General features: G+C 38.7%; 2 protein-coding genes across 2 annotated transcripts in view; both read right to left on the reverse strand.

Annotated features, from left to right (window-relative positions):
• Positions 1-16,731, reverse strand: part of LOC132102789 (centrosomal protein of 192 kDa-like) — a 34,462-nt gene extending 17,731 nt beyond the window's left edge. The window contains exons 1-19 of the mRNA XM_059507438.1: positions 16,529-16,731; positions 15,527-15,742; positions 12,214-12,324; positions 11,677-11,807; positions 11,449-11,510; positions 10,659-10,803; positions 10,438-10,550; positions 10,283-10,360; positions 9,963-10,112; positions 9,670-9,833; positions 9,395-9,572; positions 8,986-9,105; positions 8,517-8,913; positions 8,232-8,384; positions 5,066-5,130; positions 4,727-4,945; positions 4,073-4,214; positions 3,891-3,982; positions 2,690-3,800 (exon numbers count right to left, since the gene is read on the reverse strand). Coding sequence (XP_059363421.1) covers positions 2,690-3,800; positions 3,891-3,982; positions 4,073-4,214; positions 4,727-4,945; positions 5,066-5,130; positions 8,232-8,384; positions 8,517-8,913; positions 8,986-9,105; positions 9,395-9,572; positions 9,670-9,833; positions 9,963-10,112; positions 10,283-10,360; positions 10,438-10,550; positions 10,659-10,803; positions 11,449-11,510; positions 11,677-11,807; positions 12,214-12,324; positions 15,527-15,696 — 3,601 coding nt within the window. The 5' untranslated portion in view covers positions 15,697-15,742; positions 16,529-16,731. The remainder of the gene's footprint in view (positions 1-2,689; positions 3,801-3,890; positions 3,983-4,072; positions 4,215-4,726; positions 4,946-5,065; positions 5,131-8,231; positions 8,385-8,516; positions 8,914-8,985; positions 9,106-9,394; positions 9,573-9,669; positions 9,834-9,962; positions 10,113-10,282; positions 10,361-10,437; positions 10,551-10,658; positions 10,804-11,448; positions 11,511-11,676; positions 11,808-12,213; positions 12,325-15,526; positions 15,743-16,528) is intronic.
• Positions 16,732-17,433: 702 nt separating this feature from the next.
• On the reverse strand, positions 17,434-23,230 carry LOC132102788 (nucleoporin SEH1). Its single transcript, XM_059507435.1, has 8 exons — positions 22,981-23,230; positions 22,813-22,863; positions 21,922-22,068; positions 21,324-21,535; positions 19,764-19,862; positions 18,645-18,785; positions 18,241-18,395; positions 17,434-18,160 (listed from the first exon to the last, which is right to left on the reverse strand). The coding sequence occupies exons 1-8, from the start codon at positions 23,089-23,091 to the stop codon at positions 18,021-18,023; spliced, it is 1,056 nt and encodes a 351-aa protein (XP_059363418.1). The 5' UTR covers positions 23,092-23,230; the 3' UTR covers positions 17,434-18,020.
• Positions 23,231-23,250: the final 20 nt, after the last annotated feature.

Below are 23,250 nucleotides of genomic sequence, written 5' to 3' on the forward strand. Positions count from 1 at the left end.
AACTAGTTAATTATAGACCAATCTCGAATCTCCCTTTTCTGTCCAAGATACTAGAAAAGGTGGTATCCACACAATTATATTCCTTCTTAGAGAAAAATGGTATATTTGAGGATTTCCAGTCAGGATTTAGACCATATCATAGTACTGAGACTGCTCTCCTTAGAGTTACAAATGATCTGCTCTTATCATCTGATCGTGGGTGTATCTCTCTATTAGTTTTATTGGATCTTAGTGCTGCGTTTGACACAATTGACCACAACATTCTTTTGCATAGACTTGAACACTTTGTTGGCATCAGTGGAAGTGCATTAGCATGGTTTAAATCGTACTTATATGAACGCCATCAGTTCGTAGCAGTGAATGAAGATGTATCCTATCGATCACAAGTGCAGTATGGAGTACCTCAAGGCTCAGTACTAGGGCCGCTACTCTTCACGCTTTATATGTTACCCTTGGGAGATATCATCAGGGAACATGGTGTTAGCTTTCACTGTTATGCTGATGATACTCAGCTCTATATTTCTTCGCAGCCTGGTGAAACACACCAATTTGAAAAACTAATGGATTGCATAGTCGATATAAAAAACTGGATGACGAGTAATTTCTTACTGCTAAATTCTGAAAAAACAGAGGTGTTATTTATAGGACCTAAAAACTCTGCTTGTAATAACCTAGACCACTGTCTAAGACTTGATGGTTGCTGTCAATTCTTCGTCATCAGTTAGGAACCTAGGTGTGCTATTTGATCGCAATCTTTCCTTAGAAAGCCACGTTTCTAGCATTTGTAAAACTGCATTTTTCCATCTCAAAAATATATCTAAATTACGACCTATGCTCTCAATGTCAAATGCAGAAATGTTAATCCATGCATTTATGACCTCAAGGTTAGATTATTCTAATGCTTTATTGGGTGGTTGTTCTGCACGCTTCGTAAACAAACTACAGCTAGTCCAAAATGCAGCAGCAAGAGTTCTTACTAGAACCAGGAAGTATGACCATATTAGCCCGGTCCTGTCAACACTGCACTGGCTCCCTATCAAGCATCGCATAGATTTTAAAATATTGCTTATTACTTATAAAGCCCTGAATGGTTTAGCACCTCAGTATTTGAATGAGCTCCTTTTACATTATAATCCTCCACGTCCGCTACGTTCTCAAAACTCAGGCAATTTGATAATACCTAGAATATCAAAATCAACTGCAGGCGGCAGATCCTTTTCCTATTTGGCGCCCAAACTCTGGAATAACCTACCTAACATTGTTCGGGAGGCAGACACACTCTTGCAGTTTAAATCTAGATTAAAGACCCATCTCTTTAACCTGGCATACACATAACATACTAATATGCTTTTATTATCCAAATCCGTTAAAGGATTTTTAGGCTGCATTAATTAGGTAAACCGGAACCGGAAACACTTCCCATAACACCCTATGTACTTGCTACATCATTAGAAGAATGGCATCTACGCTAATATTTGTCTGTTTCTCTCTTGTTCCGAGGTCACCGTGGCCACCAGATCCAGTCTGTGTCCAGATCAGAGGGTCACTGCAGTCACCCGGATCCAGTACGTATCCAGACCAGATGGTGGATCAGCACCTAGAAAGGACCTCTACATCCCTGAAAGACAGCGGAGACCAGGACAACTAGAGCCCCAGATACAGATCCCCTGTAAAGACCTTGTCTCAGAGGAGCACCAGGACAAGACCACAGGAAACAGATGATTCTTCTGCACAATCTGACTTTGCTGCAGCCTGGAATTGAACTACTGGTTTCGTCTGGTCAGAGGAGAACTGGCCCCCCAACTGAGCCTGGTTTCTCCCAAGGTTTTTTTCTCCATTCTGTCACCGATGGAGTTTCGGTTCCTTGCCGCTGTTGCCTCTGGCTTGCTTAGTTGGGGACACTTCATCTACAGCGATATCATTGACTTGATTGCAAATAAATGCACAGACACTATTTAACTGAACAGAGATGACATAACTGAATCCAATGATGAACTGCCTTTAACTATCATTTTTGCATTATTGACACTGTTTTCCTAATGAATGTTGTTCAGTTGCTTTGACGCAATGTATTTTGTTTAAAGCGCTATATAAATAAAGGTGACATATACAACGCAACATGTAAAAAGTACAAGACATCAGTAATTATGTCCTCACTGAATGCAACAAATGCCTCTTTTGTGATGGGTTTCATTGGTTTTGTTTGGTCACAAGGCATCACAGTATGATAAGGGGAGTAACATTTCTGTCACATGCTTGAGGCATTCAGCCAATCACAACGGACTTGATTGCCGGCCAATCAGAGCACACATCGCTTTTCAGAACGATAAGCTTTGTAAAAATCTACCCGTTTCAGAAAGGCGGGACATAGAGGAGCAACATTAATGTACAGTATGTGGAAAACAAATAATTTTTTTTGAACCTTAAAACGCAATAACATTGCATTACACCAAATACATAAAATAATGTTCTTTTTAGCAACGTCATAAAGGGAATAATAAAGAATTACGGTTTGTCATTATCGTGCAGCCCTAAGGTAATTTTTTTTTTTTTACAAAATGAAAACATTCACAATAAGAAACAACGTGCCTTTAGAAAATAGGCTGAATTCTCATTTGATGCCGATTTTAACATGGTAAATCGGTTTAGTATTTGTTATATAAAAAAAAAAAAAAAAAAAAAAACATACCAAATTTCTCCTGTGTTGCTGGTAGTGAACCCTGATGATCAACAGCTGCAGTTTTCTCCTTTAAAATCAACTTAGTGGCTTTAGGACTTTTGGGTGATCGTGCCTGGTTAATGTTGGGTCTGTCTGTCATTCCTCCTGTTGTCCTGGGCTTGTGAGGTGAGGTCTTCAACGACAGTACTTCTGAGCGGCTACCACTTCGAAGGCCAGGTGAGGTCTTTGGGGCAAAAGATGACGCAGACCCGTCACCTTTAAGAGAACGGCGGTTACCTGTGGTGGAAGTGCTGGCCACTTGTGGTCGAGCGGTTCCTATTTTGATATTGGATTCAGGGACACTTTTATTGTTAGAAGGTGCTGCACGATAGTCATTTTTGTTTTTCTCAATACCAGATTTGAAATCAACAGGTTTTGATTTGAAGGATGTGGAAGATGATGATGACTGTCCAGAACCTAAAGATCTTTTGGCCGGATGTGTAGTGGCAGTGGAAGTAGGTAAACTGCTTGACTTGGGTCGAGGAATTGCACTCCGTTTGACAACTGACCTTGGATTTGGTGAAACAACATAAGTACCTTCTGTTTGTTTAGATGCATAACCTGCCAGATCCTGGCATTTTTCTTCTTGCTCTTCCATAACGGAACGCTCTTCATTTTTATGGACGGTTCTGTTTTCCAGAGACACCAACTGCTGTTGAGTCTTGTTAGAAACAGCCAAACTATCAGCCAAAGTGAGGATGTCCAAGCAGGACTGCGAGATCGATCCATCGCTGTCGCTATTTGAGACCTCAGCCCTCTTCAGATATTTCTCCATTTCGGGAATACTAAGATCACCCACTGATGTGGTCTTCTGCAGGTCCTCCAGCAGATCATTCTGATTTGAGGCTGCTACAGGATCAGGATTCATAACAGACTCTTCTGCTACTTGCTGGCGGCTTTTAGAGCGACTCCTTTTAGATAGCTCCATGATCATGACAGCAAGCTGGGCTGGATCCGAGCTGATGGAGGCATCAGCAATTGCAGACGCTATTGTACTGATGCTGAGCATAAGGTTGCTACTGGAGTTGGGTGATTCTGAACTATGGCCAGAACTCTCCTTATTTTCATATTGTGCAGAGATCTAATCCAAAATCAGACAAAAAAGTATAAACATTTTGGCTAATTTTTAAGACTATATGGCAGCAGTTCAAAGCTAAATGGTTGTCAATACCTGGGAAACCTGTTCCTCAATTCTTTGTGGTTGCACATTATTCTCGTGTGTGGCTTCTGCAGTGTTGGGCTCAAGAGTCTTGTCTAGATCATCTGTAGTTCACATAAAGGACATCAAAAAGGACTTAAGCAAAAATTATTATTAAATAAATAACTAATATGAGCACAGAATGATGAATGCACCTGGATTAAGTGTCTCATCAGCATCACTTTGCGGAACCGTCTCAATATTGATGGAGCCTCCTCTGGAGAACAAATCTGAGGGTCGAAGTAACGCAAAAGGTTCCCTCTTCTCAGGAGAGGTAATTAAGTATCCAAAAGATGGCTGAAAAACATATCAAATTGTTGAATAACTGTCATTTAAGCTTTGTTCTAAAGGGCCACCTTCCATCAGAGTTTAGCTACAGTACTAATTAAACATATGAAACAGCTTATCAGTGTCTTCAGAATTACTAGAAACGTTCAGGCAGGTGTGTTTGAGCTAAACTCTGCTGGACATTGACTACCCAGGAACAGGACTGTACACCTCTGCTCTATAGCATTCCAGGCACATTCCTGATGGGAAGGTTATTGACAGTCACATTAGACAGCAGTATTAAATTACATTGCATTGAAGATACACATTGAGTTCATGCATATGATGGATATTATCTCAGGATCTTTGGGTTTCTACTGCCATACCATCTGATCTAGAGGAAGGGTTTTGCAATTGTGCGCTTCACATGGTGAGAGTCATTTGTATGGCACACAGAGTCTTCCCGATGAGTCAACTTTGAGGTTACATTTCAGTATGAATGTTATCTTAAAATATATTTGCTAAAAGATAAGAGTCCTCACCCTTTTAACATTGTCCTCTTCACTGCTCCCAAGGCACCCCAAAGCTTCAGAGCGCCTCTGAAAAAACTCCCCCAGTGAAATACGTAGATAGCTTTGGTTCCCAGGCTCGAGTTCAGAAGAGACCTGGGAGGCCCTCATGAGGATGTTGCTACTACTCAGGATTTTCCAAGAGGTATCTCCCAGGACTTCACTCATATTTACAGCTTGAATCTGCTCTTCCTACCAGAAGGCAAAAGAAAACTAAATTTTTTTGGCTGATGAATCCAAAGAGCATTTGTGAACATTACATTTAAGATCTAGGTTGGTTGAACTCAAAATCCAGCAGGGAACCATTCATACCTGCATAAATTGGTGCTCCTTTTCAAACTCTTCCTGATCCTTAATTATCTTGTCAATGGCCTGGCCTAAGGGAAGACAACATTATGCAATGGAAACTAAGCAATGACAGAATTAAAGTATTAACTCAATTTACATCTTAATGTTGCTACAAACACACATGATTGCCGTTCACCAGTCAAACACAACAAGAGAAACTAAATACTTGCCAGACAATTACAACATATGGGGACTGGAGCTTAAGCTTCAAAAAGTGTCATTCAGACCATTCGGATTTGTGAACTGAATCAATAAGATTTGACTCAAAACAACAAATTGCACATTGCCATTTCTTTAATTAAAAGGTCAAGTAAAGCTAAATTTCAAGAATTTTTGTTAATAACTTAAATTTGTATCCAATCCTCACACAAATCTACAGTATAATACGGCTTGGGAAATTCTTTTAAATTTCTGCATGTGGCAGATTCTTTTATTCAAAGTAACGGATCACATTCAAAGAATCCATTTGATTTGTTTATGCATTCTCAGGAGATCAAACCAATGACCTTGGTATAGTTTGTGACATGCTCTGCTAGAAGGAATGCTTTTAAGCTGCTTTGCCACTGAAATTACCCAGAACAATTGTACCAGGAACTTTTTTCCCACAAGTCCAGTAATTCTGCAAACAGCAGCGTACTTGATGACGTCAGACAGCTCACCTTGGCAAATGAAGTTTTCCTCACTGTATATTTACAATAGGACTAAATATGATATCAAATACAACTGCCTCCTTTCATTTTCATTTAAACATGTTAATAGCTGCAGAAATGTAGTTCAGGGAACGATATGTTATATCAAACAGTATTGCCTCTTTATTTTTATTTTAACATTTAAGGTTAATTGAATAAAGACCAAAGATTACCTGTTAGATTTACCCAAAACCAATTACATTGTGTTTAACCACTAAAGAGACATCAGAGCCAGCAGCAAATGTCAGAAGGACTAGCTGAGTTGAGAGTGCTCTCGTCTGTAAAAATGAGAACTGAGCTCCCGCTGATCGCGTGGAGCTGATCGTCTTCGAAATCAGCTAAACTAATTCGTAAATAGAAAGTGAAAAAGTGACGCTATTATAGGCGCTGTCTTTATAAATGAACCACAGATTTGAGTTTTAAACAACTACATTCTCATCTTAAATACTTTTAAAACTACATTTCATGACACAATAACAGTATAGGGCTGGGACAACGCGTCGAGGTGCAAAAAATACGTCGACGCAAAATATGCGCATCGATTCGTCAACCTATTTTTATTTCTCTAAAAAACGTTTGCAAAACGTTTACCTTATGTGCGCTGAATATACGCGATGGCCGGATCAACATTCTGTCCAACGTTATATAACCAATCCAGGGGTTTTTCTGCATTGATCTTTTTTTTTGGCGGCTGTCAAAGCCTTATTTGATCGGTGAGTGATGTAGAATAGAATGACTGTGCTGCGCCTGACAGGGCGCGTACGAGAGAGAGCCCCGGCTCTCAACACGAGCGCTTCTTGCTCTCTCTCTCCCTTGTGCATACTAATCAAAATCATTAAACACGATAGAAAAACACCAAAGTTTCATGCGCGCTCGCGCACTCACAGTCTTCAATCTACACGAGCGCTGTCTTGCGCTCTCTCTCTCTCGCTCTCGCTCGCTCTCTCTCTCTCTCTCTCTCTCGCTCTCTCTCGCTCTCTCTCGCTCTCCCTCCCTCGTGCATATTAACCAAAATCATTAGACACGATAGAAAAAGCAGCATTCTGAGATTTTTTTTCTCTCCATGACAGGCTGCTGGCTCCCACTGTTAATTATTTTATTTATTTATTTATAATACTCTGTATTAGCTTAAACCCCTCAAGCTTACATTGGTTACTGCATTCTTTCAATTGCTCTAAACAAGTATTTTGGGTGACCTTTTTTATTGAATGCTAGATATCAAATTGTTGTTATTTTCAACTGAAAGAAGAACTTTTTTTTCAGTAAGCTAGGCCCTATGTGTTCAGTAAGCTTGTTTCAGTAAGCTATGTGTTTTCAAGGCTTCAAGGTTTTATTGAATGCTATCTCTATACAAGTGCAAAGTAATGCATTCTTAGTCTTTTGTAATTTTAAGAGCAATAAACATATTGCAATGTTAAGGAATTCATGTTTTTTTCATTCAGATATGTAAATCAACATGTATAAATTGTTAGTAGTCAATTAATGGGGAGATAATCGAAATCGAATCGGTCTGGGAAAAATTAATCGTTAGATTAATCGATGCATCGAAAAAATAATCGCTAGATTAATTTTTTTTAAAATAATCGTTTATCCCAGCCCTATAACAGTAATATTTAAAAAATTTCGAATAAATGGTGGTAAAAAAAATAAATTATAATGCTGTGTGAACTCCACCAATCAGCATGTTTTACACCAAAGTTACGCACCTGAAAGTTCCAGACTTTTGATAAAGTACTACCTCGCAAGCAGGGACATGAGTGCCTTTCACACTGCTTTAGTTCCAGAACTAAATATACAGTACAAAAGTACTGGGACAATATACCGCAGACTATTTCCCAGTACCATTTAAAGGGTTGCATTCACACCGACAGTGTATACTAGTACATGATGTTATCCGGTCAATAGCGATGTCATTTGTGTGTGGCGTTCAACAACAGGAAGATGGAGAACACTGTGATAGGAGCTGTGTTTTTGCTGTGTCATGCGGATTTCATGATAATGGAGATGGAATGTCAAAGCGACTGAAAGAACGGAAAGGCGGCTTAAGAATCTCCTACGACAACTGGCAGTGCTACATTTGCCTGCACTTCAACATCCGTATATTTATCGCTGTTCTTCTTACTTGCAAAAAATGTATACAGCGTTTTAATTCATGGCGGGTGAGGGTATTTTCGAACGCGTCTGGTCTGACCAGAACTTTATTTAGATCCTGGTTCCTGTGGCGGAAACACACCAAGAATCAGCCCAAAGTCTCAGCGCTGAAAAAGCGACTTTAGTCTGCATTCACTTTATTAAATTTAAAAATTATATTCTTCAAAAATGCACCTTTATTGCATGTTTTGCAGAAGAAAGTCAACACGAGGTTGAGTCACATGAGCAAAGGATAAACCCCAAAACTCTGATTTTCATTAAGAATGAGTACATTACTGCATTTCACTTACTTCCGTCAAGGAAATCTTCAGACTGAAATGGTATAGCAACTTCCTCAGGCATATTGGCTTCCATTTCCTTCTCAAAGGAAGAGTAATAGGCCAAATCAGTGACCCACTTTCCCTCTTCATTCTGGTAGACCACACTATGAGTGGCATTTGTGCCTAGGGACATACTGAACATTAATTTGTAGATCACAAAATACAAATACTATTTTGAATACTTCATGTAATACTACAAATCTCAGAGAAACCACTGACATCAGTACATTAGAAATGGAAGAAAAAGACTGTTACCTTGCTGTACCTCAAGCCCCACATTGTCTGGCTGGTGGTTCCAAACATCATGGTCTTCATGATTCTCATTTAAGCTCTGGGAAAGGTACCTAGCATCCAGGGACTCTCCAGGTTGATCATCTTTACTGCTGGTGCTCTGCTGCTCATTGAGAACTGGAGAATCCCCACAAGGGCCACCACGCATGCCCAGGGCACCAAGATCCTTGGTGTGGTCCTGGTCCATGCCTTGCTCTGTTTTATTATGTGATTCCTGAAGTACCTGAGAGAGGTGGAAACTGCTCTGGGTGCCCTGAAGGAAGGGGCTGATCGAGGAAGAAATATCCTGAGGGTTTTGACCAGCACCTGCCCTCAAGTATAAAGAATCCAGGTGAACTTCTGCCGTGTTATCCATTGCATCCTGTTCAGCAGAAAAGTGTTAAGGGTATTATCAACACTTTTTGCTACAGCAAAAATATGGACAGAGACTTACAAGAGCCTCCTGTCGATCCAGACTCATGCTCCAATTAACTGGGCATCGACTGGCAGGTCCAGAGGCCACAGAAGAATGCCCTGCCTCCCCTGTGCCAACTGGACCAACACGATCACCCATCTGAAAAGATCAAAACAGAATTCAGATACAATCCATAATTGTGCCATGCTTTGTATAATTATGCTAGAATACGCAAAAATAAACTATTATAAATGTACACATTTTGAATGATCCTTAAAGCTTTTTAAGGGATTATCACATGCATGCTGTTAGCTATTGCTCTGAAGTTCTGTCTTTCTAACCTTCCCATTTTAAAGTAACTTCCCCAAAACTGAAATGCATGTTCTTGTTTAAAAAGATAAAATCTTACACTGATTATTATCAATTGCTCAAATGCCACGAACATTACCTGGCCTTGTGTAATCATGCCCGATCTTGCGAACAAAGTTTGAAGCTGATCATCATTTCCCATCTGACCATTTCCACCCACGATGCCAAGACCACGAAGCACATCATAGGTACTCTGGACTGTGGTAGGAGGCAAAGGAATGGTAGATACGCCTCCATTTCCGTCCTCATCACTCCCACTACTCCCATCTCCTCCATCACCTGATGGCACACAGAAACAGTGATAAGACTTCCTGTCAGTCTACATTTAACCAAAAATGTATAAAATTAATAAACACCCCTTTACCAGTAATTGGTGAGTTGATGACCCGTCCCTCTGCAGATCGGCGGTGCTCAATGCCTGTTCTGGTCTCAGGGTTCCTCCCTCCCGACTGTATCTCATCATCAGAGCTCCCTCCTTCCAACCCTGGTCGAAAATGGGGCCGATGACTCAGCCCAACCTGATCATATACAAACACTTGAAATTTAATTACTGCATTACAAAATAATAATATGTGATGTCGGAATCTGGCAAAAATAAAAAGCACAGACAACAATAAGAGCAGAAAGTGGCCTACTGTAAGACTAACCGGTCGTCTGGAGGTGCTGGGTAGGAGGAATCTTGCCCTGCCCCGGTTCTGTGATGCTTCTAGCTCATCCTCTGTGTCCTCTTCATCACTTGCAGGACAAGAATCCATACCTGTGGCTGCTAAACGCACATCAGGCATGTGAAAGTCCCTCTGTGGTGTGACACAGCAAGAGCAAACATTACCCGAAAAGTTTCAGAACACAGACACACACCTCTCTCTCTTTCATTGTATTACATGTATAATAATATTTTTTTTCTCTGAAACAATTTACATATGTAAAACGTGCATGTGATTTAGATTTTAGGATCATTAACTCATACTTGGTCATAGTCATCATCGTGGTGTCTGTTCCTTTCTTGTTCAGTGGAGGGGGGTTGAGATGAACTGAAAGGTAACTCCTACAACAGGAACAGATCATATTATTAAAAAGGAAATAGGGTAAGCTTTGGTCAGCAAACAGCAAGAGAGAACTCACAACAGGGATTTCTTGTCCTTCTACTCGGCCTCTCTGCATTGCAGATGGCATCAGCTTGTTGAAATACAGATCTAGTTCCTCATCACAGAGCTGATTCACATCAATGTCATCATCTAGAAGACAAAATGTTAATTTAAATCATACTGCCTGGCTTATTTTGGTTCTTTTGAGCTTCAGAGCTCTTCAGAACATATATAACAAAAAAAACATTATTAACTAACCTGTTATGTCACTGTTCATGCTGTCCAGAGACAGCAGTTTTTCATTGGCCAGGAAGCTGGCGATGCTGCCACTGCACCGGTCACTGCCTGTCCCTTCACTGGCAGAGCCCTCCTCTTCCTCCTCCATCACTGGGAGCACAGTGGCCTAAGAAAATCAGAAGATCGCTTAACCATATGATTTCTAACATTTGATAGGTACATTTTATAGGCCTCTAAATTATAAACATGATTAAAACTTCGCTGAAAATCCTGAACACAGTCTACTATAGGCCTTCTGTCCCCTCATTGATAGTTTTTACTTTATTATTATTATTTTTTTTTAGCAAAGTCAAAGGCCTAGTATAATTCTAAAGATGTCCATCTTAAGGTTGTGGTACATGTCTTTACATGATTTTTAAATGGTAAACGTATGAATAAATGTATATGGTTAGTAATATTTCAAGATATTTCTAAATATGATAGCGTGTTTGTACATCTCTCAATCATTTTTCTTTGCATTATAAGTTTTGCTCTCACAATAAAACCTGTAGAGTTTTTAGTGTTTAGTGATCACCTTACTAAGACATTGTCAGAGAGAGACAAATTATGTTTATATGCATTTTAAATAATTAGTCAGATACACAGTTACAAAGAGCTCCTTGATTTATATTATACACACACACATATATATATAAATTTTTAAAAGTTTTTCTGAGTATTATTTCATGTCAGGCTTCACAGGGTTAAATAGCATTGTCAGATCACTCAACAGGACAAAACAAGCGTCAATGAGTATAAAACATTAAGGTACCTGAGCTGCCAATGTATCTTTGTCTCCAATGTGAGAGAATGACAGAAGACCAGTTGAGAGGTCTAATGAAAGAAAATATTTCAAATTATACGTATTCACCATTTTGTAAATCACTGTCAATTGTGCTCTACCAATAAGACACATTAGTTTTACTATAAAAGTAAAGACAACTAACCTTAATTAAATAAAGCTAAAAAGAAAAACCAGTAGTCCAGAGAGAAACCGAACCTGATAGAAGAGGAGCAGCCGCCCTTCTGGATGATGTTTTGGAAACAGAAGCAGATTCTGTTTCATCCAAATTAACATTCACCAACAGGTTAGAGAACCGATTCGCAGCAATGAATTCATCTACATTGTCTCTACACAAACACACCAAAAACACTAATGAAAGACCAATACAGATTTCTCCAATAACTTAGATCTGGCTGATGGCCGCTAAAACGTTAAAATGCAAACCTACATAACTTCATGAATACAAGACAAAATAGCTGAAGTCATATGAATTCATTGAAAGTTTAAGAATTATTATTTTTTTGACCCAGTTATAAGGTTGTTTGTTGACAAAATGGTAAACTTGCAGTTTTGTCAATTCTCAAGTAGTCACAGTCAATTTACAGAATTACTTGCAAATTATTTGCACTAGAGGAAACTAGTGAAAGCACAATAACTAGTACTAAAAAATAAACCACAAAAGAACTGATGGTCACACTGATTTGACACTCACTTACTGATGGAAAACATAATAAACAATAGCTGAACACTTACAAATCCTCTTTGAGGCTAAGAACAAATTTTTCCCTGCCTCCACTTGACCCCTGGGAATGCATGAGTGAAAACGGTCCATCCTCTAAATATGATGCTTGGACATCCGTTACTCTGGAAAAGACAAAATGGACTTAACACAATACCTCAAATAAACGGAAAAAATTTATTAAGTCAGCAGCAATACAAGTAAAGCATGTGTGCCCTGAACTTACATAAGCTAGAACCATTTCAATCTAAAAATTTATAACCAACCAACCAATCAATGAGTAAGGGATAATGTACGTCATCCAGCCCTCTGTTTCGCATCGGGGTCCTGATCACTCTGCCGAGGGTTATTCTATGATAACAGGCTGGATGTACATTGTACCGCTTATTACATGGCTACTTACCACATAAGTAAATAATTATAGACTAAATATTGATTTAAGTTGAAATGTGAAAAAGCTTCGGTGAAGACCGCAGTAGCAAACAAGCGTCAAGTTCATACTAGACAGACATTTAAGGGATACAGTGCAGTCAAACCACTTATTACATAACATTTCACCACAAAAATCATTTTAAGACACAAAAAATGTAAATCTTACCAGTTTGTTAGTTATCATATAATCCATTACAGCGTACAAAACAATCATGGCAAAATGGCAGCATCTGCATTTGAATGAAACGAGTTTGCGATACCAGGATGACAATTAAATAACTGCACACAATTTTTAAATCGAGTTTTAATATTTTATTAGCTAAACAAACGTAAAGCTTCCACCAAGAAAAAAAAAACTGTTTCTAGCAAGAGTACAGCACCAGCTTCAGTTACCCGGATGAGTCAGTGTTATTAGTTTTCACTGGTTGTCACAAAGGGATAAAGTTCGGAATGTTGTGACTGACCAATCAGAATCAAGTATTCCACAGAGCAGTGTAATAAAATAAAGCACTAGGATTTTGACCAACAACTCACATAGCAAATAAATGTTCTCCCTCTGTGAAAGAACAACTTTGGGTCTCTATCAAGTGGTTCAGTGGAGGTTGCTTGACCATTTTTTATTTTCCTAAAGTTTTGAGTTATTGTGATTTTGCACATTCTTGTTCCTTAGACTTTCAAGTTACAATGCAAGTCCAAATGTGATGATCAAGGATACAATTTTAGGGTCAGATTAGGCTCAATCTTTGTTTTGATGAACCGAGATCTTTTCAATTGATGTGTGAACAAAAATGTACAAATTAATATTTGTAGCATGCCTTTCAAAATGACAAAAGCTTTGTGATGTGTCACTTCTAATATGAAACAGTGTAAGATTTCAAATAGTCAATTTCATAATTAGATTTGAGGGTCAGCTCCACATTCTCCAATATAAACAAATATGAACCATATAAGCCTTACTTATTAAATGTGACACTCAAAACAAAACACTCCATACTAATAATAATAATAATAGTAGTAGTAATAATAATAATAATTTCATAACAAAATACAAACAATTGCACTCACACTCAATGAGTAAAGATTATAAAATAAATCTAAGAAAAAGTACAACTTACTGAAATGTTTCATGTCTCAGGTAATTAAGTAATTTCTCAATTAGCATTTCAGTTGAAGGAGGATGTCAATAAAACAGCTTTTAAATGTTACATTTAACTCAGGAAAGCCAGTCAATGTTCACAGCTCATTAGTCAGCAAGAGTAGTGCTGGGCGGTTGGACCAAAAATTTATATCACTCTGCCTGTAGTGCATATGCAGTCCGCTACTGATCCGCGTCTGTTTAGTCCACAACATTTGTTCATTGTTTTGATTTCATATCATAAAAAAAAATAAAAATTATTTATATATATATATATATATATATAAATAAGAGTGACCATATGAGCCATTTTCCCAGGACGTGTCCTTGCCAGGATATTTATATTGCCTAAAATATCCAGATTTTGGCTGCTTGTGCAGTGCAGATCGATCATTGTATGACATTCATAACAGCTATTTTTTTTTTTGAGAATTGTGAGTCTTTTATCACAGAACAGCAAACAATATTTCATAGTTATAGACATTAGTTTAAACTCAATAAATATAAAATCGCATTATTCATGCATTTTACTTCTAGGTTTGTGTAATAAGCTGATCAAGCAAGCGGCAATAATTTAAACACAATAATTAAAACACCACAGACAGAAACAGTCTTGTGACTTTTGCATTTACATCTTTATCACAAGCAATCCCACGGCTCTAATGAACTTTGTTTTTCTGCTTCCATAAAAGTGAACATGTATATTGTTTTCCTTGTTTATCTAAAAGTGCTCTTTTTCTTGTTTTAAACCTAGCCAAAAACCCATGTGTTGCGTGTTAAACACAGTAGGCTTTAATTAGTATACATTTATTGAGAAATGACTGCGTTTCCATGTCAATCCATGTTCATTTTTCCCGCGAACAATGCGCTGTAACTTTAATTCAGCGCCTGCAGCACAGCAAAAACAGACTCGGTAAGTAAACAATCGCTGCACTGCTGCAGAGCACCACTCCTTGACACCTCGTGCAGCTGGAATCCATTAATACGCACTGCAGACGGAGTATGTGTGAAACAGGCGTTATAACGTAACACCAGAGCACTGCTGTGTGTACCCTCAGCTGCCTCGCAGTCACTGCTTAGATGTGCAACATTGTAAAGGGTCCGTCTGAAACAGTGTTGCGCGGCCGTGGCGCAGCATAACGTTCGATCCAAACGTTGTGTAATTAAATACACCGGTATGGCAGTATATTCAAAATTAATATCATAAACGAAAATATTCACCGGTTTTCGGTATGAACCGGTATACCGCCCAGCACTAAGCAAGAGAAAAAAAAATATTACTCTAGAAATTAGCATTTTTGTTTTATGAACACAAATGTCAGTTCCAGTGTTATAAAAAAAAAAAAAATTCTGGTGTATCACTATTATAATAAGAACAGTCATTTATAGTAAATATGTTTATATGTTCCAGTAAATGTGCATTAGAGATCAGTTCTTGTCCCAAGGAGTTCAGACCATCCTGAGAAGAGATATAGAGGTTTTCGTAAAAAGTCTACCAACGCTTTGTTGGGGGCCATGACAAATAGATAGCTGCTGTGCTTAAACCAAGTAAAATAAGAATGAACACTTTGGTGTTTCACGAAATTCAGTAAAATTAAAATTGGCAAGCAATGACCTTCATAATATTTTGAACCCAACAAGATGGAACGACCCCTTTCTAACATTCACCAAACAGGAAACTGAGGAAGTCAACATTCTCGCCTGGTTAGGATAGACACACAGTCACAATATTCATAAGATTACATGCAGGAGTCTCCCACCTGTTGTCTTCTGGAGGTCTAATCTTAGCCACGGTAGAGGCAGCCATGGGCACCCCGAGCGTAGAGCCCAGCGTCACGTTGCCGAGAGTGGTACGGCTGCTGCTGCCCAGCGAGGTGTTTGAAAGGAAGCTGGGAAATGGCTCATTCTCAATGTTTTGGACGTTCTCCATGTCTGTGTGACTCACTGACACAGGGCTTCACCACATGAGGAGTGACCTACAAAAAAAACAGAAGAGCACACAGTGAACTGGCCACATCATAAACCTCTATAGGAAACCAGTGATACATTACACTGTCATGCTGTACTTGGGTGTTTATGGGACAAGACTGTCATGAATCTGTAAATCAACTTAATACAAAGCTGTAGGATGTTACTTTTCTTGCAGAGTCAAACATAACGTGATGTTTAATAACTCATATTGTTACACATGTCAAACTGAAACACGTTAATATGGCAGCTAGCCCCTGTTGCATTTATCTTATAATTGCCATAAAACCTCCAAATACATTTTAAGTTGAATAATATTTACATTTACAGTAACCTCGTGAACTTGACTGTATATTTCTGCAGAATTTGCGTCTGTCATCTGTCGTTGTAGTTAGCAGACTAACTTTACCTTAATCGGTTGAATAACCAACAATTTTAACTTCACATTAGTCATTAACCTCAGGAGTATGTTTCTTAAATCAGAATAAGAATATATTTGGATGGATTGGATAAATAAAGGACAAATAAGGATAACGGACTGTTTAACTAAACAACGTGCAATGGAGACTTAATCAAGGCCAGGATACAAACAATTCAACCACGTAACGTTAACTTTAACAGATAAACAAAGACAAAGAAAAATTACAATTAAAACATAATTTAAACAAGAAATGACGCATTTCCTGGCTTAGACTTACTTTTTGGGCCTGTCGTTGGGTGAAAACTAAACTGTGACAACAACTATGAACAAGATTTGCAACAGCTGAGAGGAATCCGTTTCGAAGACAACTTACCAGAAGGGGAAAAGCGGCACGTGTGCCTTCATAAACGTAGTTCAGTCAACTCCTTCATGCAAGTACAGAACCGATAATCCGTATGCTAAAGTAACGTTGCCGTTACAGCAGTCTCCCTGCTTTTAAAGAATCTGTTTTTCGAAGTGTAAAGATGAAGCGAAGCCATTACGGAAGAATCCCGCCTCTGGGTTTCTCTTTGCATGGGCGGTGCTTAGACATAACGGCGAATTTCATTGGACAATCCATTCTGACTACTTTCAGAGACTGGCGAAATCATGTGTCAATCATGTTGCTGTATGTTTTGAATGAAGAAACTGAAATTTTTAATTCATAAACTGGTTCTAAATAGTTTTTCTATATGTGTACTTTACAATTAGTCATTTATAATACAGCAGAAAAATCCGAAATGCACTTCATATAGATCCTACATTTAAACATTTTAACCCCCCCTCCCCCTTTAATAAAGGATTATATAATTATATTTTCGTAATCACAAATGACGTTCCATAAAATAGATCGCGAAATGTGATCCACGGAGCAGCTGTGGGGCCCTACATGACAGTTGCTTACTAAACATGTTCATTGCAATTCACCAAAAGGCACATTTAGACTGTTTGATAATTAAGATCAAAAATAGAAAAAAGTAATTATTCTGATTTAAAGACCATACACAAAAATCCGAAATGCAGGACAAGATGTGTATACTCATGCACAATTACAATTGTAGAAATTTTACCTATTGAACCACAAATAAATACAATAAATTATACAGAAAATGTCTGAATGTCACTACTTTGAAATATGAACAAGATCCATTATTAAACTGACTGCAACTGTGTTTTAAGTCTTCATATTAACTTTTATATTAAATCTGCCATTTCATAAATACATGAAAACAATTGGTATTTGGTATACAAACTATGGTATTTAATACAACTTCCCCCTTTTCTTCACAGAAACATTGGATCATACATGTAAATCAAATCATCTATCAAAAGTAATCTAGAAAGGATTACTGTACTGTTACTAATGAAGTAGAAACGCATAATTCAAATAAAACAAGCTCAAATATTTGTGCATACTTCATACATCCCAGTTGCTTAAACAATAACCTTTCTGATTCTCGTACAATAACAAGAGAAGTCAATTGGACCAATATTTTGCAATATTGTAAATGGCAGCAACTGGCTTCCTTTATCACATCAACAAAACACTTGAAATGAAACGTATACTCCTATATAGATATGTTGTCTTTACAAAATTCTGAAATTAAGAAAAACCATGTGTCTGTTTTCGGAGTAAAACATAATTCTATAGGCTGAAAAAAAATTCAACTTAAAGAGCATTCCTTGAAGGTAGGTAAAATAATATTAACAATGAACCATGTTAAGGTCAGTATTGTTGCATGTCCAGCAAGCAAAATCAGTTTGTCTCAGTGTGAAGTCCAGTCTCACAGAAGTGCTCAGCTCCAGGTGGTCCTGACATATAGCATCTATCGTCCAGTGGCCCCATTTAAAGCACTCTGTGCAGCAGCAGAACCCAGAGAGCCGCTCAGAGAACCAGGCTGACCAGACACTGGACTACCATCTCCCTTGAGAATACCTGTGCATTTCCAATTGTCCATGTAGTTTGCTGGTGAAAGTCAAATTACAATAAATTAAAATCACTCCAGTAGGTGCATATAGTCGCTGTTTGTCATTTCAAACACTCACCTTTCCAGAGTCTCACACAACCATCGTCACCAGAGGAAGCCAGAAGTGTACTGGTGATGTTCCAGCTGACACGCCACACCTGAGAGTTATGACTGTCAAACTGGGCCAGCACCTGCACCTCAAATTTAGTGGGCGCTGAAGAAGAGCTGTCCTTTCTGTTAGTCCAAAAGAGGCAAGCTAAATGAAGTAAATCTACTGGCACCTAACTAGAATTGAACCAAACATCTCTGAATTGTAAGCTTTGGGGGAAACCCCAGTTGTTAAATACTATAATAAACGTATTAGAATTCAAAGTATAGATGCAGTGATGTACTAGGTTAAACCGTAAAGATAAACACATTGCATCACTACACAACATATATTGATCACATTCTACTGTAATAATCACTTTTTATTTTGCTCACCGAAGTGGAACCAGTTTGAAGATGCGCACATCTTTGGTGGCAATAGCAAGCACGTGGAAAGACCGTCCCAGATTGGGAGCAAATTCAATATCATGTACAGCATCTGTAACGGTCATCAGTGTCTCTGCTTTGGCATATTTCCTACAACCATGAAAATAAAGTCGAAAAACAAATATTTAACTTGAAGGAAAACACATTTAAAATGTGTATAGAAGACCTGTGTGAAAGGTTTGTGCTAATTGATGGCATTTCTTAGGTCAGTGTGATGATAGTTTTCCACTGTTCTAAATCCAGCTTCAGAATGTCCAAAATGTTGATGTCCCTTGCATATTTATATTTTTTTAGAGATAGAGAGAGATAGAAATGCACTCACATAATCATAGACAGTAAAAGAAATGGACACAGCGACCCCATTGGAACTCAAATGGAGTGAAGCCTAATTTTAGAGATTTTTAGCACTTCCGTTTCTGACGCGCAGACTCAAGCTAAGCTTGATGACGTCAGCAACCTGTCTGACAGATGTAAATCTTCTAGTAGCTGTGCGTGCACACTGCCATCGTTAATCTTGCAGAGACGGCGAGCTTGAGCGGGGAGTTCTTTGGCGTGAGTGAGCAGGAGTAAGTATTCTGATTAATTATTTTGTATAGTATTTTAAAATGTAACGCCAGGGCTTGTATCTATGGGCTTCTCTCTTGACGTCTCAACGATTGCCTGCGAGCTTCTCCTCCTGTCTGTACGGTAATTTCTCTACTGTTCGACAGAGTCGAGTGGTTTACGAAATCGTTAGCCTATTTTTACAAAAACTTTCTACGGGGCCATAATGTAACATAGAAGGTAATTAAGCCCTTTATACATTGTCGTGTATCTTTAGAAATAAATAATGGACAAATGGAGTCTTTAAACGCCTCAGATGTAAAGTTATTCGCTGTCAAATTGACGCCAAAATGAATGGGAGTCAATGGGATGCTAACGCAAGTGAAGTTCTGCTACAAGATGGCGGCACGCGGCCGACTTCAACTTCCGGTCGACTTCCTTCCCCCCTGCACATAATATATATAATGTATATGCACTGGTGTGTAAACTAGCCTATAAAAGGATAAAGGGGAACTGAAGGCAAACCTTGTAACGTCATTGTACTCGTATATCTGAACCTTGCCGCCATACGTCACATTGCTGTCATCACTACCCACTGCAATCATAGGTGAATGAGCTCGAGAACTGTGAAGACAAAATATATTTTATTAGTCAAGCAGGTGCATCCATCGATTCAGTTACCAAGACAATATAGTTTTGAAAATGGCCTGCGATGTCTTGAAAGCCAAAAGAAACTTGGGAATGTTTTCTAACACTAGGGCTGGGATAAAAGATTATTTTTTAAACGATTAATCTAGCGATTAGTTTAATCGATGCATCGAAAAAATAACGATTAATTTTTCAGACCGATTTGATTTCGATTATCTCCCCATTAATTGACTACTAACAATTTATACATGTTGATTTACATATCTGAATGAAAAAAAACATCAATTCCTTAACATTGCAATATATGTTTATTGCTCTTAAAATTACAAAATAAAAGACTGACTAAGAATGCATTACTTTGCACTTGTATAGAGATAGCATTCAATAAAACCTTGAAAACACAGCTTACTGAAACAAGCTTACTGAACACATAGGGCCTAGCTTACTGGAAAAAGAAGTTCTTTCAGATGAAAATAACAACAACTTGATGTCTAGTATTCAATAAAAAAGGTCACCCAAAATACTTGTTTAGAGCAATTGAATGAATACAGTATGTAAATGTAAACTTGAGGGCTTTAAGCTAATACAGAGAGTGCTTTTACAAAAAAAAAAAAAAATTAACAGTGGGAGCCAGCAGCCTGTCATGGAGAAAAAAAATCTCTGAATGCTCCACGTGAAACTTTGGCGTTCCGCCCTTTTTCTATCGTGTCTAATGATTTTGGTTAATATGCACGAGAGAGAGAGAGAGAGAGAGAGAGAGAGAGAGAGAGAGAGAGAGAGAGAGCTCGTGTAGTTTGAAGACTGAGTGCGCGAGCGCGCGTGAAACTTTGGTGTTTCGCCCTTTTTCTATCGTGTTTAATGATTTTGATTAATATGCACAAGGGAGGGAGAGAGCAAGAAGCGCTCGTGTTTGAAGACTGTGAGTGCGTGCGGCCGCGCGCAGTCGGGGCTCTCTTTCGTACGCGCTCTGTCACTGTCACTCACCGATCAAATAAGGCTTTGACAGCCGCCAAAAAAAAAGATCAATGCAGAAAAACCCCTGGATTGTTTATATAACGTTGGACAGAATGTTGATCCGGCCATCGCGTATATTCAGCGCACATAAAGTAAACGTTTTGCAAACGTTTTTTAGAGAAATAAAAACAGGTCGACGAATCGATGCGCATATTTTGCGTCGACGTATTTTTTGCGTCGCCGTCATCAATGACCTCGACGCGTTGTCCCAGCCCTATCTAACACCTATCAAGTTTGATCTCACTGTTCAGTGGTGACAAGCATGTCAAATATCTGTGCTATCTGCAGTCACAGGTCTAATGAGAACAGAGGTTTCACCCTTCTACGTGCATATCTGCAAAGTAAATTCTGCAACAGTATAGGTGTACATGCTTACATCTAGTCGCATATAGATGTGTTCAACTATTATTTGTGAACGGTCACCTGGAAGGGTTCCAGGAGATGCAGGAGCATGAGAGTTTGGATGAGATCTCGTGCTGCAGGGACCACTGGCTCAGGTTCATCACGTCAGGGGCCTCGTAGATTCGCACCACACCGTCTGCAGAGCATGTGGTCAGCATCAAGCCCATGTGCTTCGGGGCAAACTTCACATCAGTCACAGATGTCCGACTGTCCACAAGTGTGGTTCTCTTTATCTGATGGGAGAACAGAGGAGACAAATGCTGACTGGAATGTAACAAACTTATACAACAGGCTATGTTTGGCTTAGAATAACTTTTCTGTGCAATACAGTTTGCTGCCAAAAATATGCATAAGCTTGTCTAAACTCCTGGCAGTACAAGCAAATTGAGTCAAAGATTACAATATAAAAACAAAGTCAGATATTACTTCCAATTTATTTATTGCACTTGACACAGAAGAGTACACTAGTAGAGTAGCATGCTACTGTATGTAGTAGCTCTTATTTAGGAAGCCTCCATCCACAACCATGTATGAACAATAATCAAATCCAACTTATTCTGAGAAACAACTTGGAGGAAGTGATTTAAGGCAAATGCTCATACTAGAAAGCATCTCTTACCCAGTGGCTTTGTCCTCGTTGTTTGTCATTGGACTCTCCAACAATCTCCTCCCATACAATCGCAGTACGATCAAAGGAGCAGGACGCCAACACCTGTCCAAACTCTGGATGGGCCCAGGTCACTCTCCAAACTGAGCCACTGTGAGTCTAGAACACATAAGTTTGTCAAATTACAGCCCAAAACCCATTTCACTTCATAATAATGACCAATAATGGGAGTCTACACCAACTTATGATAATCCAAATCAAACTAGACTGTAGAAATAAGAACTAAAAGACGGTATTGGAGGAAAAGGTATCTTGCAAAAATTTTGCATTGAATTTTCCAGCCATCTCATTTTTTTTCCCTCTTAAGGGCCATTTTTAAACATGCCTGTTTAACAAGGATTAAGGATTAGTCTATCTTACAGCAGTGGTTCTCAACCTTTTTGACCCAAAAGCACCCTAATTGTCCTCTACAATATTGCAAAAGGATCCTCCCATGTTATAAATGTTTTCAGTATAGCTGTAATAATGCCAAAGTTGCTGATTTTCAGCCTTTATTAACAGAAACTGAAAGTGTTGGTATATTAAATCAACCACAATTGGTTTTTGATTCCAAAAGTTTCAAGAACTGAAAGATCTTAATTTTGTGTGCGTTTCAATTTACATTAGAAATACATTATTTTCAATAGATTAATAACAATTTAAACACTTAAGCGTTCTTACCTAGGGTTTGGAGAAATTAAATTCCAAACATTTTTTTGTATTTTCATTAAAACAGGTCAATAAGTTAATTTATTGATTTAAACACTTAAATCTCCGGTCCCCTTGGATGGTTGTTGATGGCCCCTAGAGAGCCCATGACTTCTGGTTGAGATTTGAGAACCACTGTTTTATGGCAAGACCTACTTTCCAGCTGGCTGTGCAGTTCCATTCTCCGTTATCTCCCTTATCCCACACCTAAGGAGGGAAAATTGCACATTTTATCTTGATGTACTTTTACACAGCAGGCTCTTAAACCACATCGGTTGCATTGCAAACACACTCTAGCAGGCCATGGAAGAAGCAATCATTTACCTTAATGCTTTGGTCGCTGGAGCACGTCGCCATTCTCCGCCCGTGAAAGTCATAAGAAACATCGTGGATCAGATCTTTATGATCGGCTGCGATGCTGCGCGCGACAAACATCTTTTGCCTTTTCTAACGTTACTCCTCCTGGTAATGGCACGCGGGAAGTCAACACGAACGTGTGAACTTCCCTTCATTTTTTAAATGCGAGGTTGAAAACGGTCCAATCACGTTGGAGTAGGAAAGCATGTGTACCAGATCTTTATAATAAACGATCGG

Source organism: Carassius carassius, chromosome 24 (assembly GCF_963082965.1).
Source record: "Carassius carassius chromosome 24, fCarCar2.1, whole genome shotgun sequence".
NCBI classification, from domain to species: domain Eukaryota; kingdom Metazoa; phylum Chordata; class Actinopteri; order Cypriniformes; family Cyprinidae; genus Carassius; species Carassius carassius.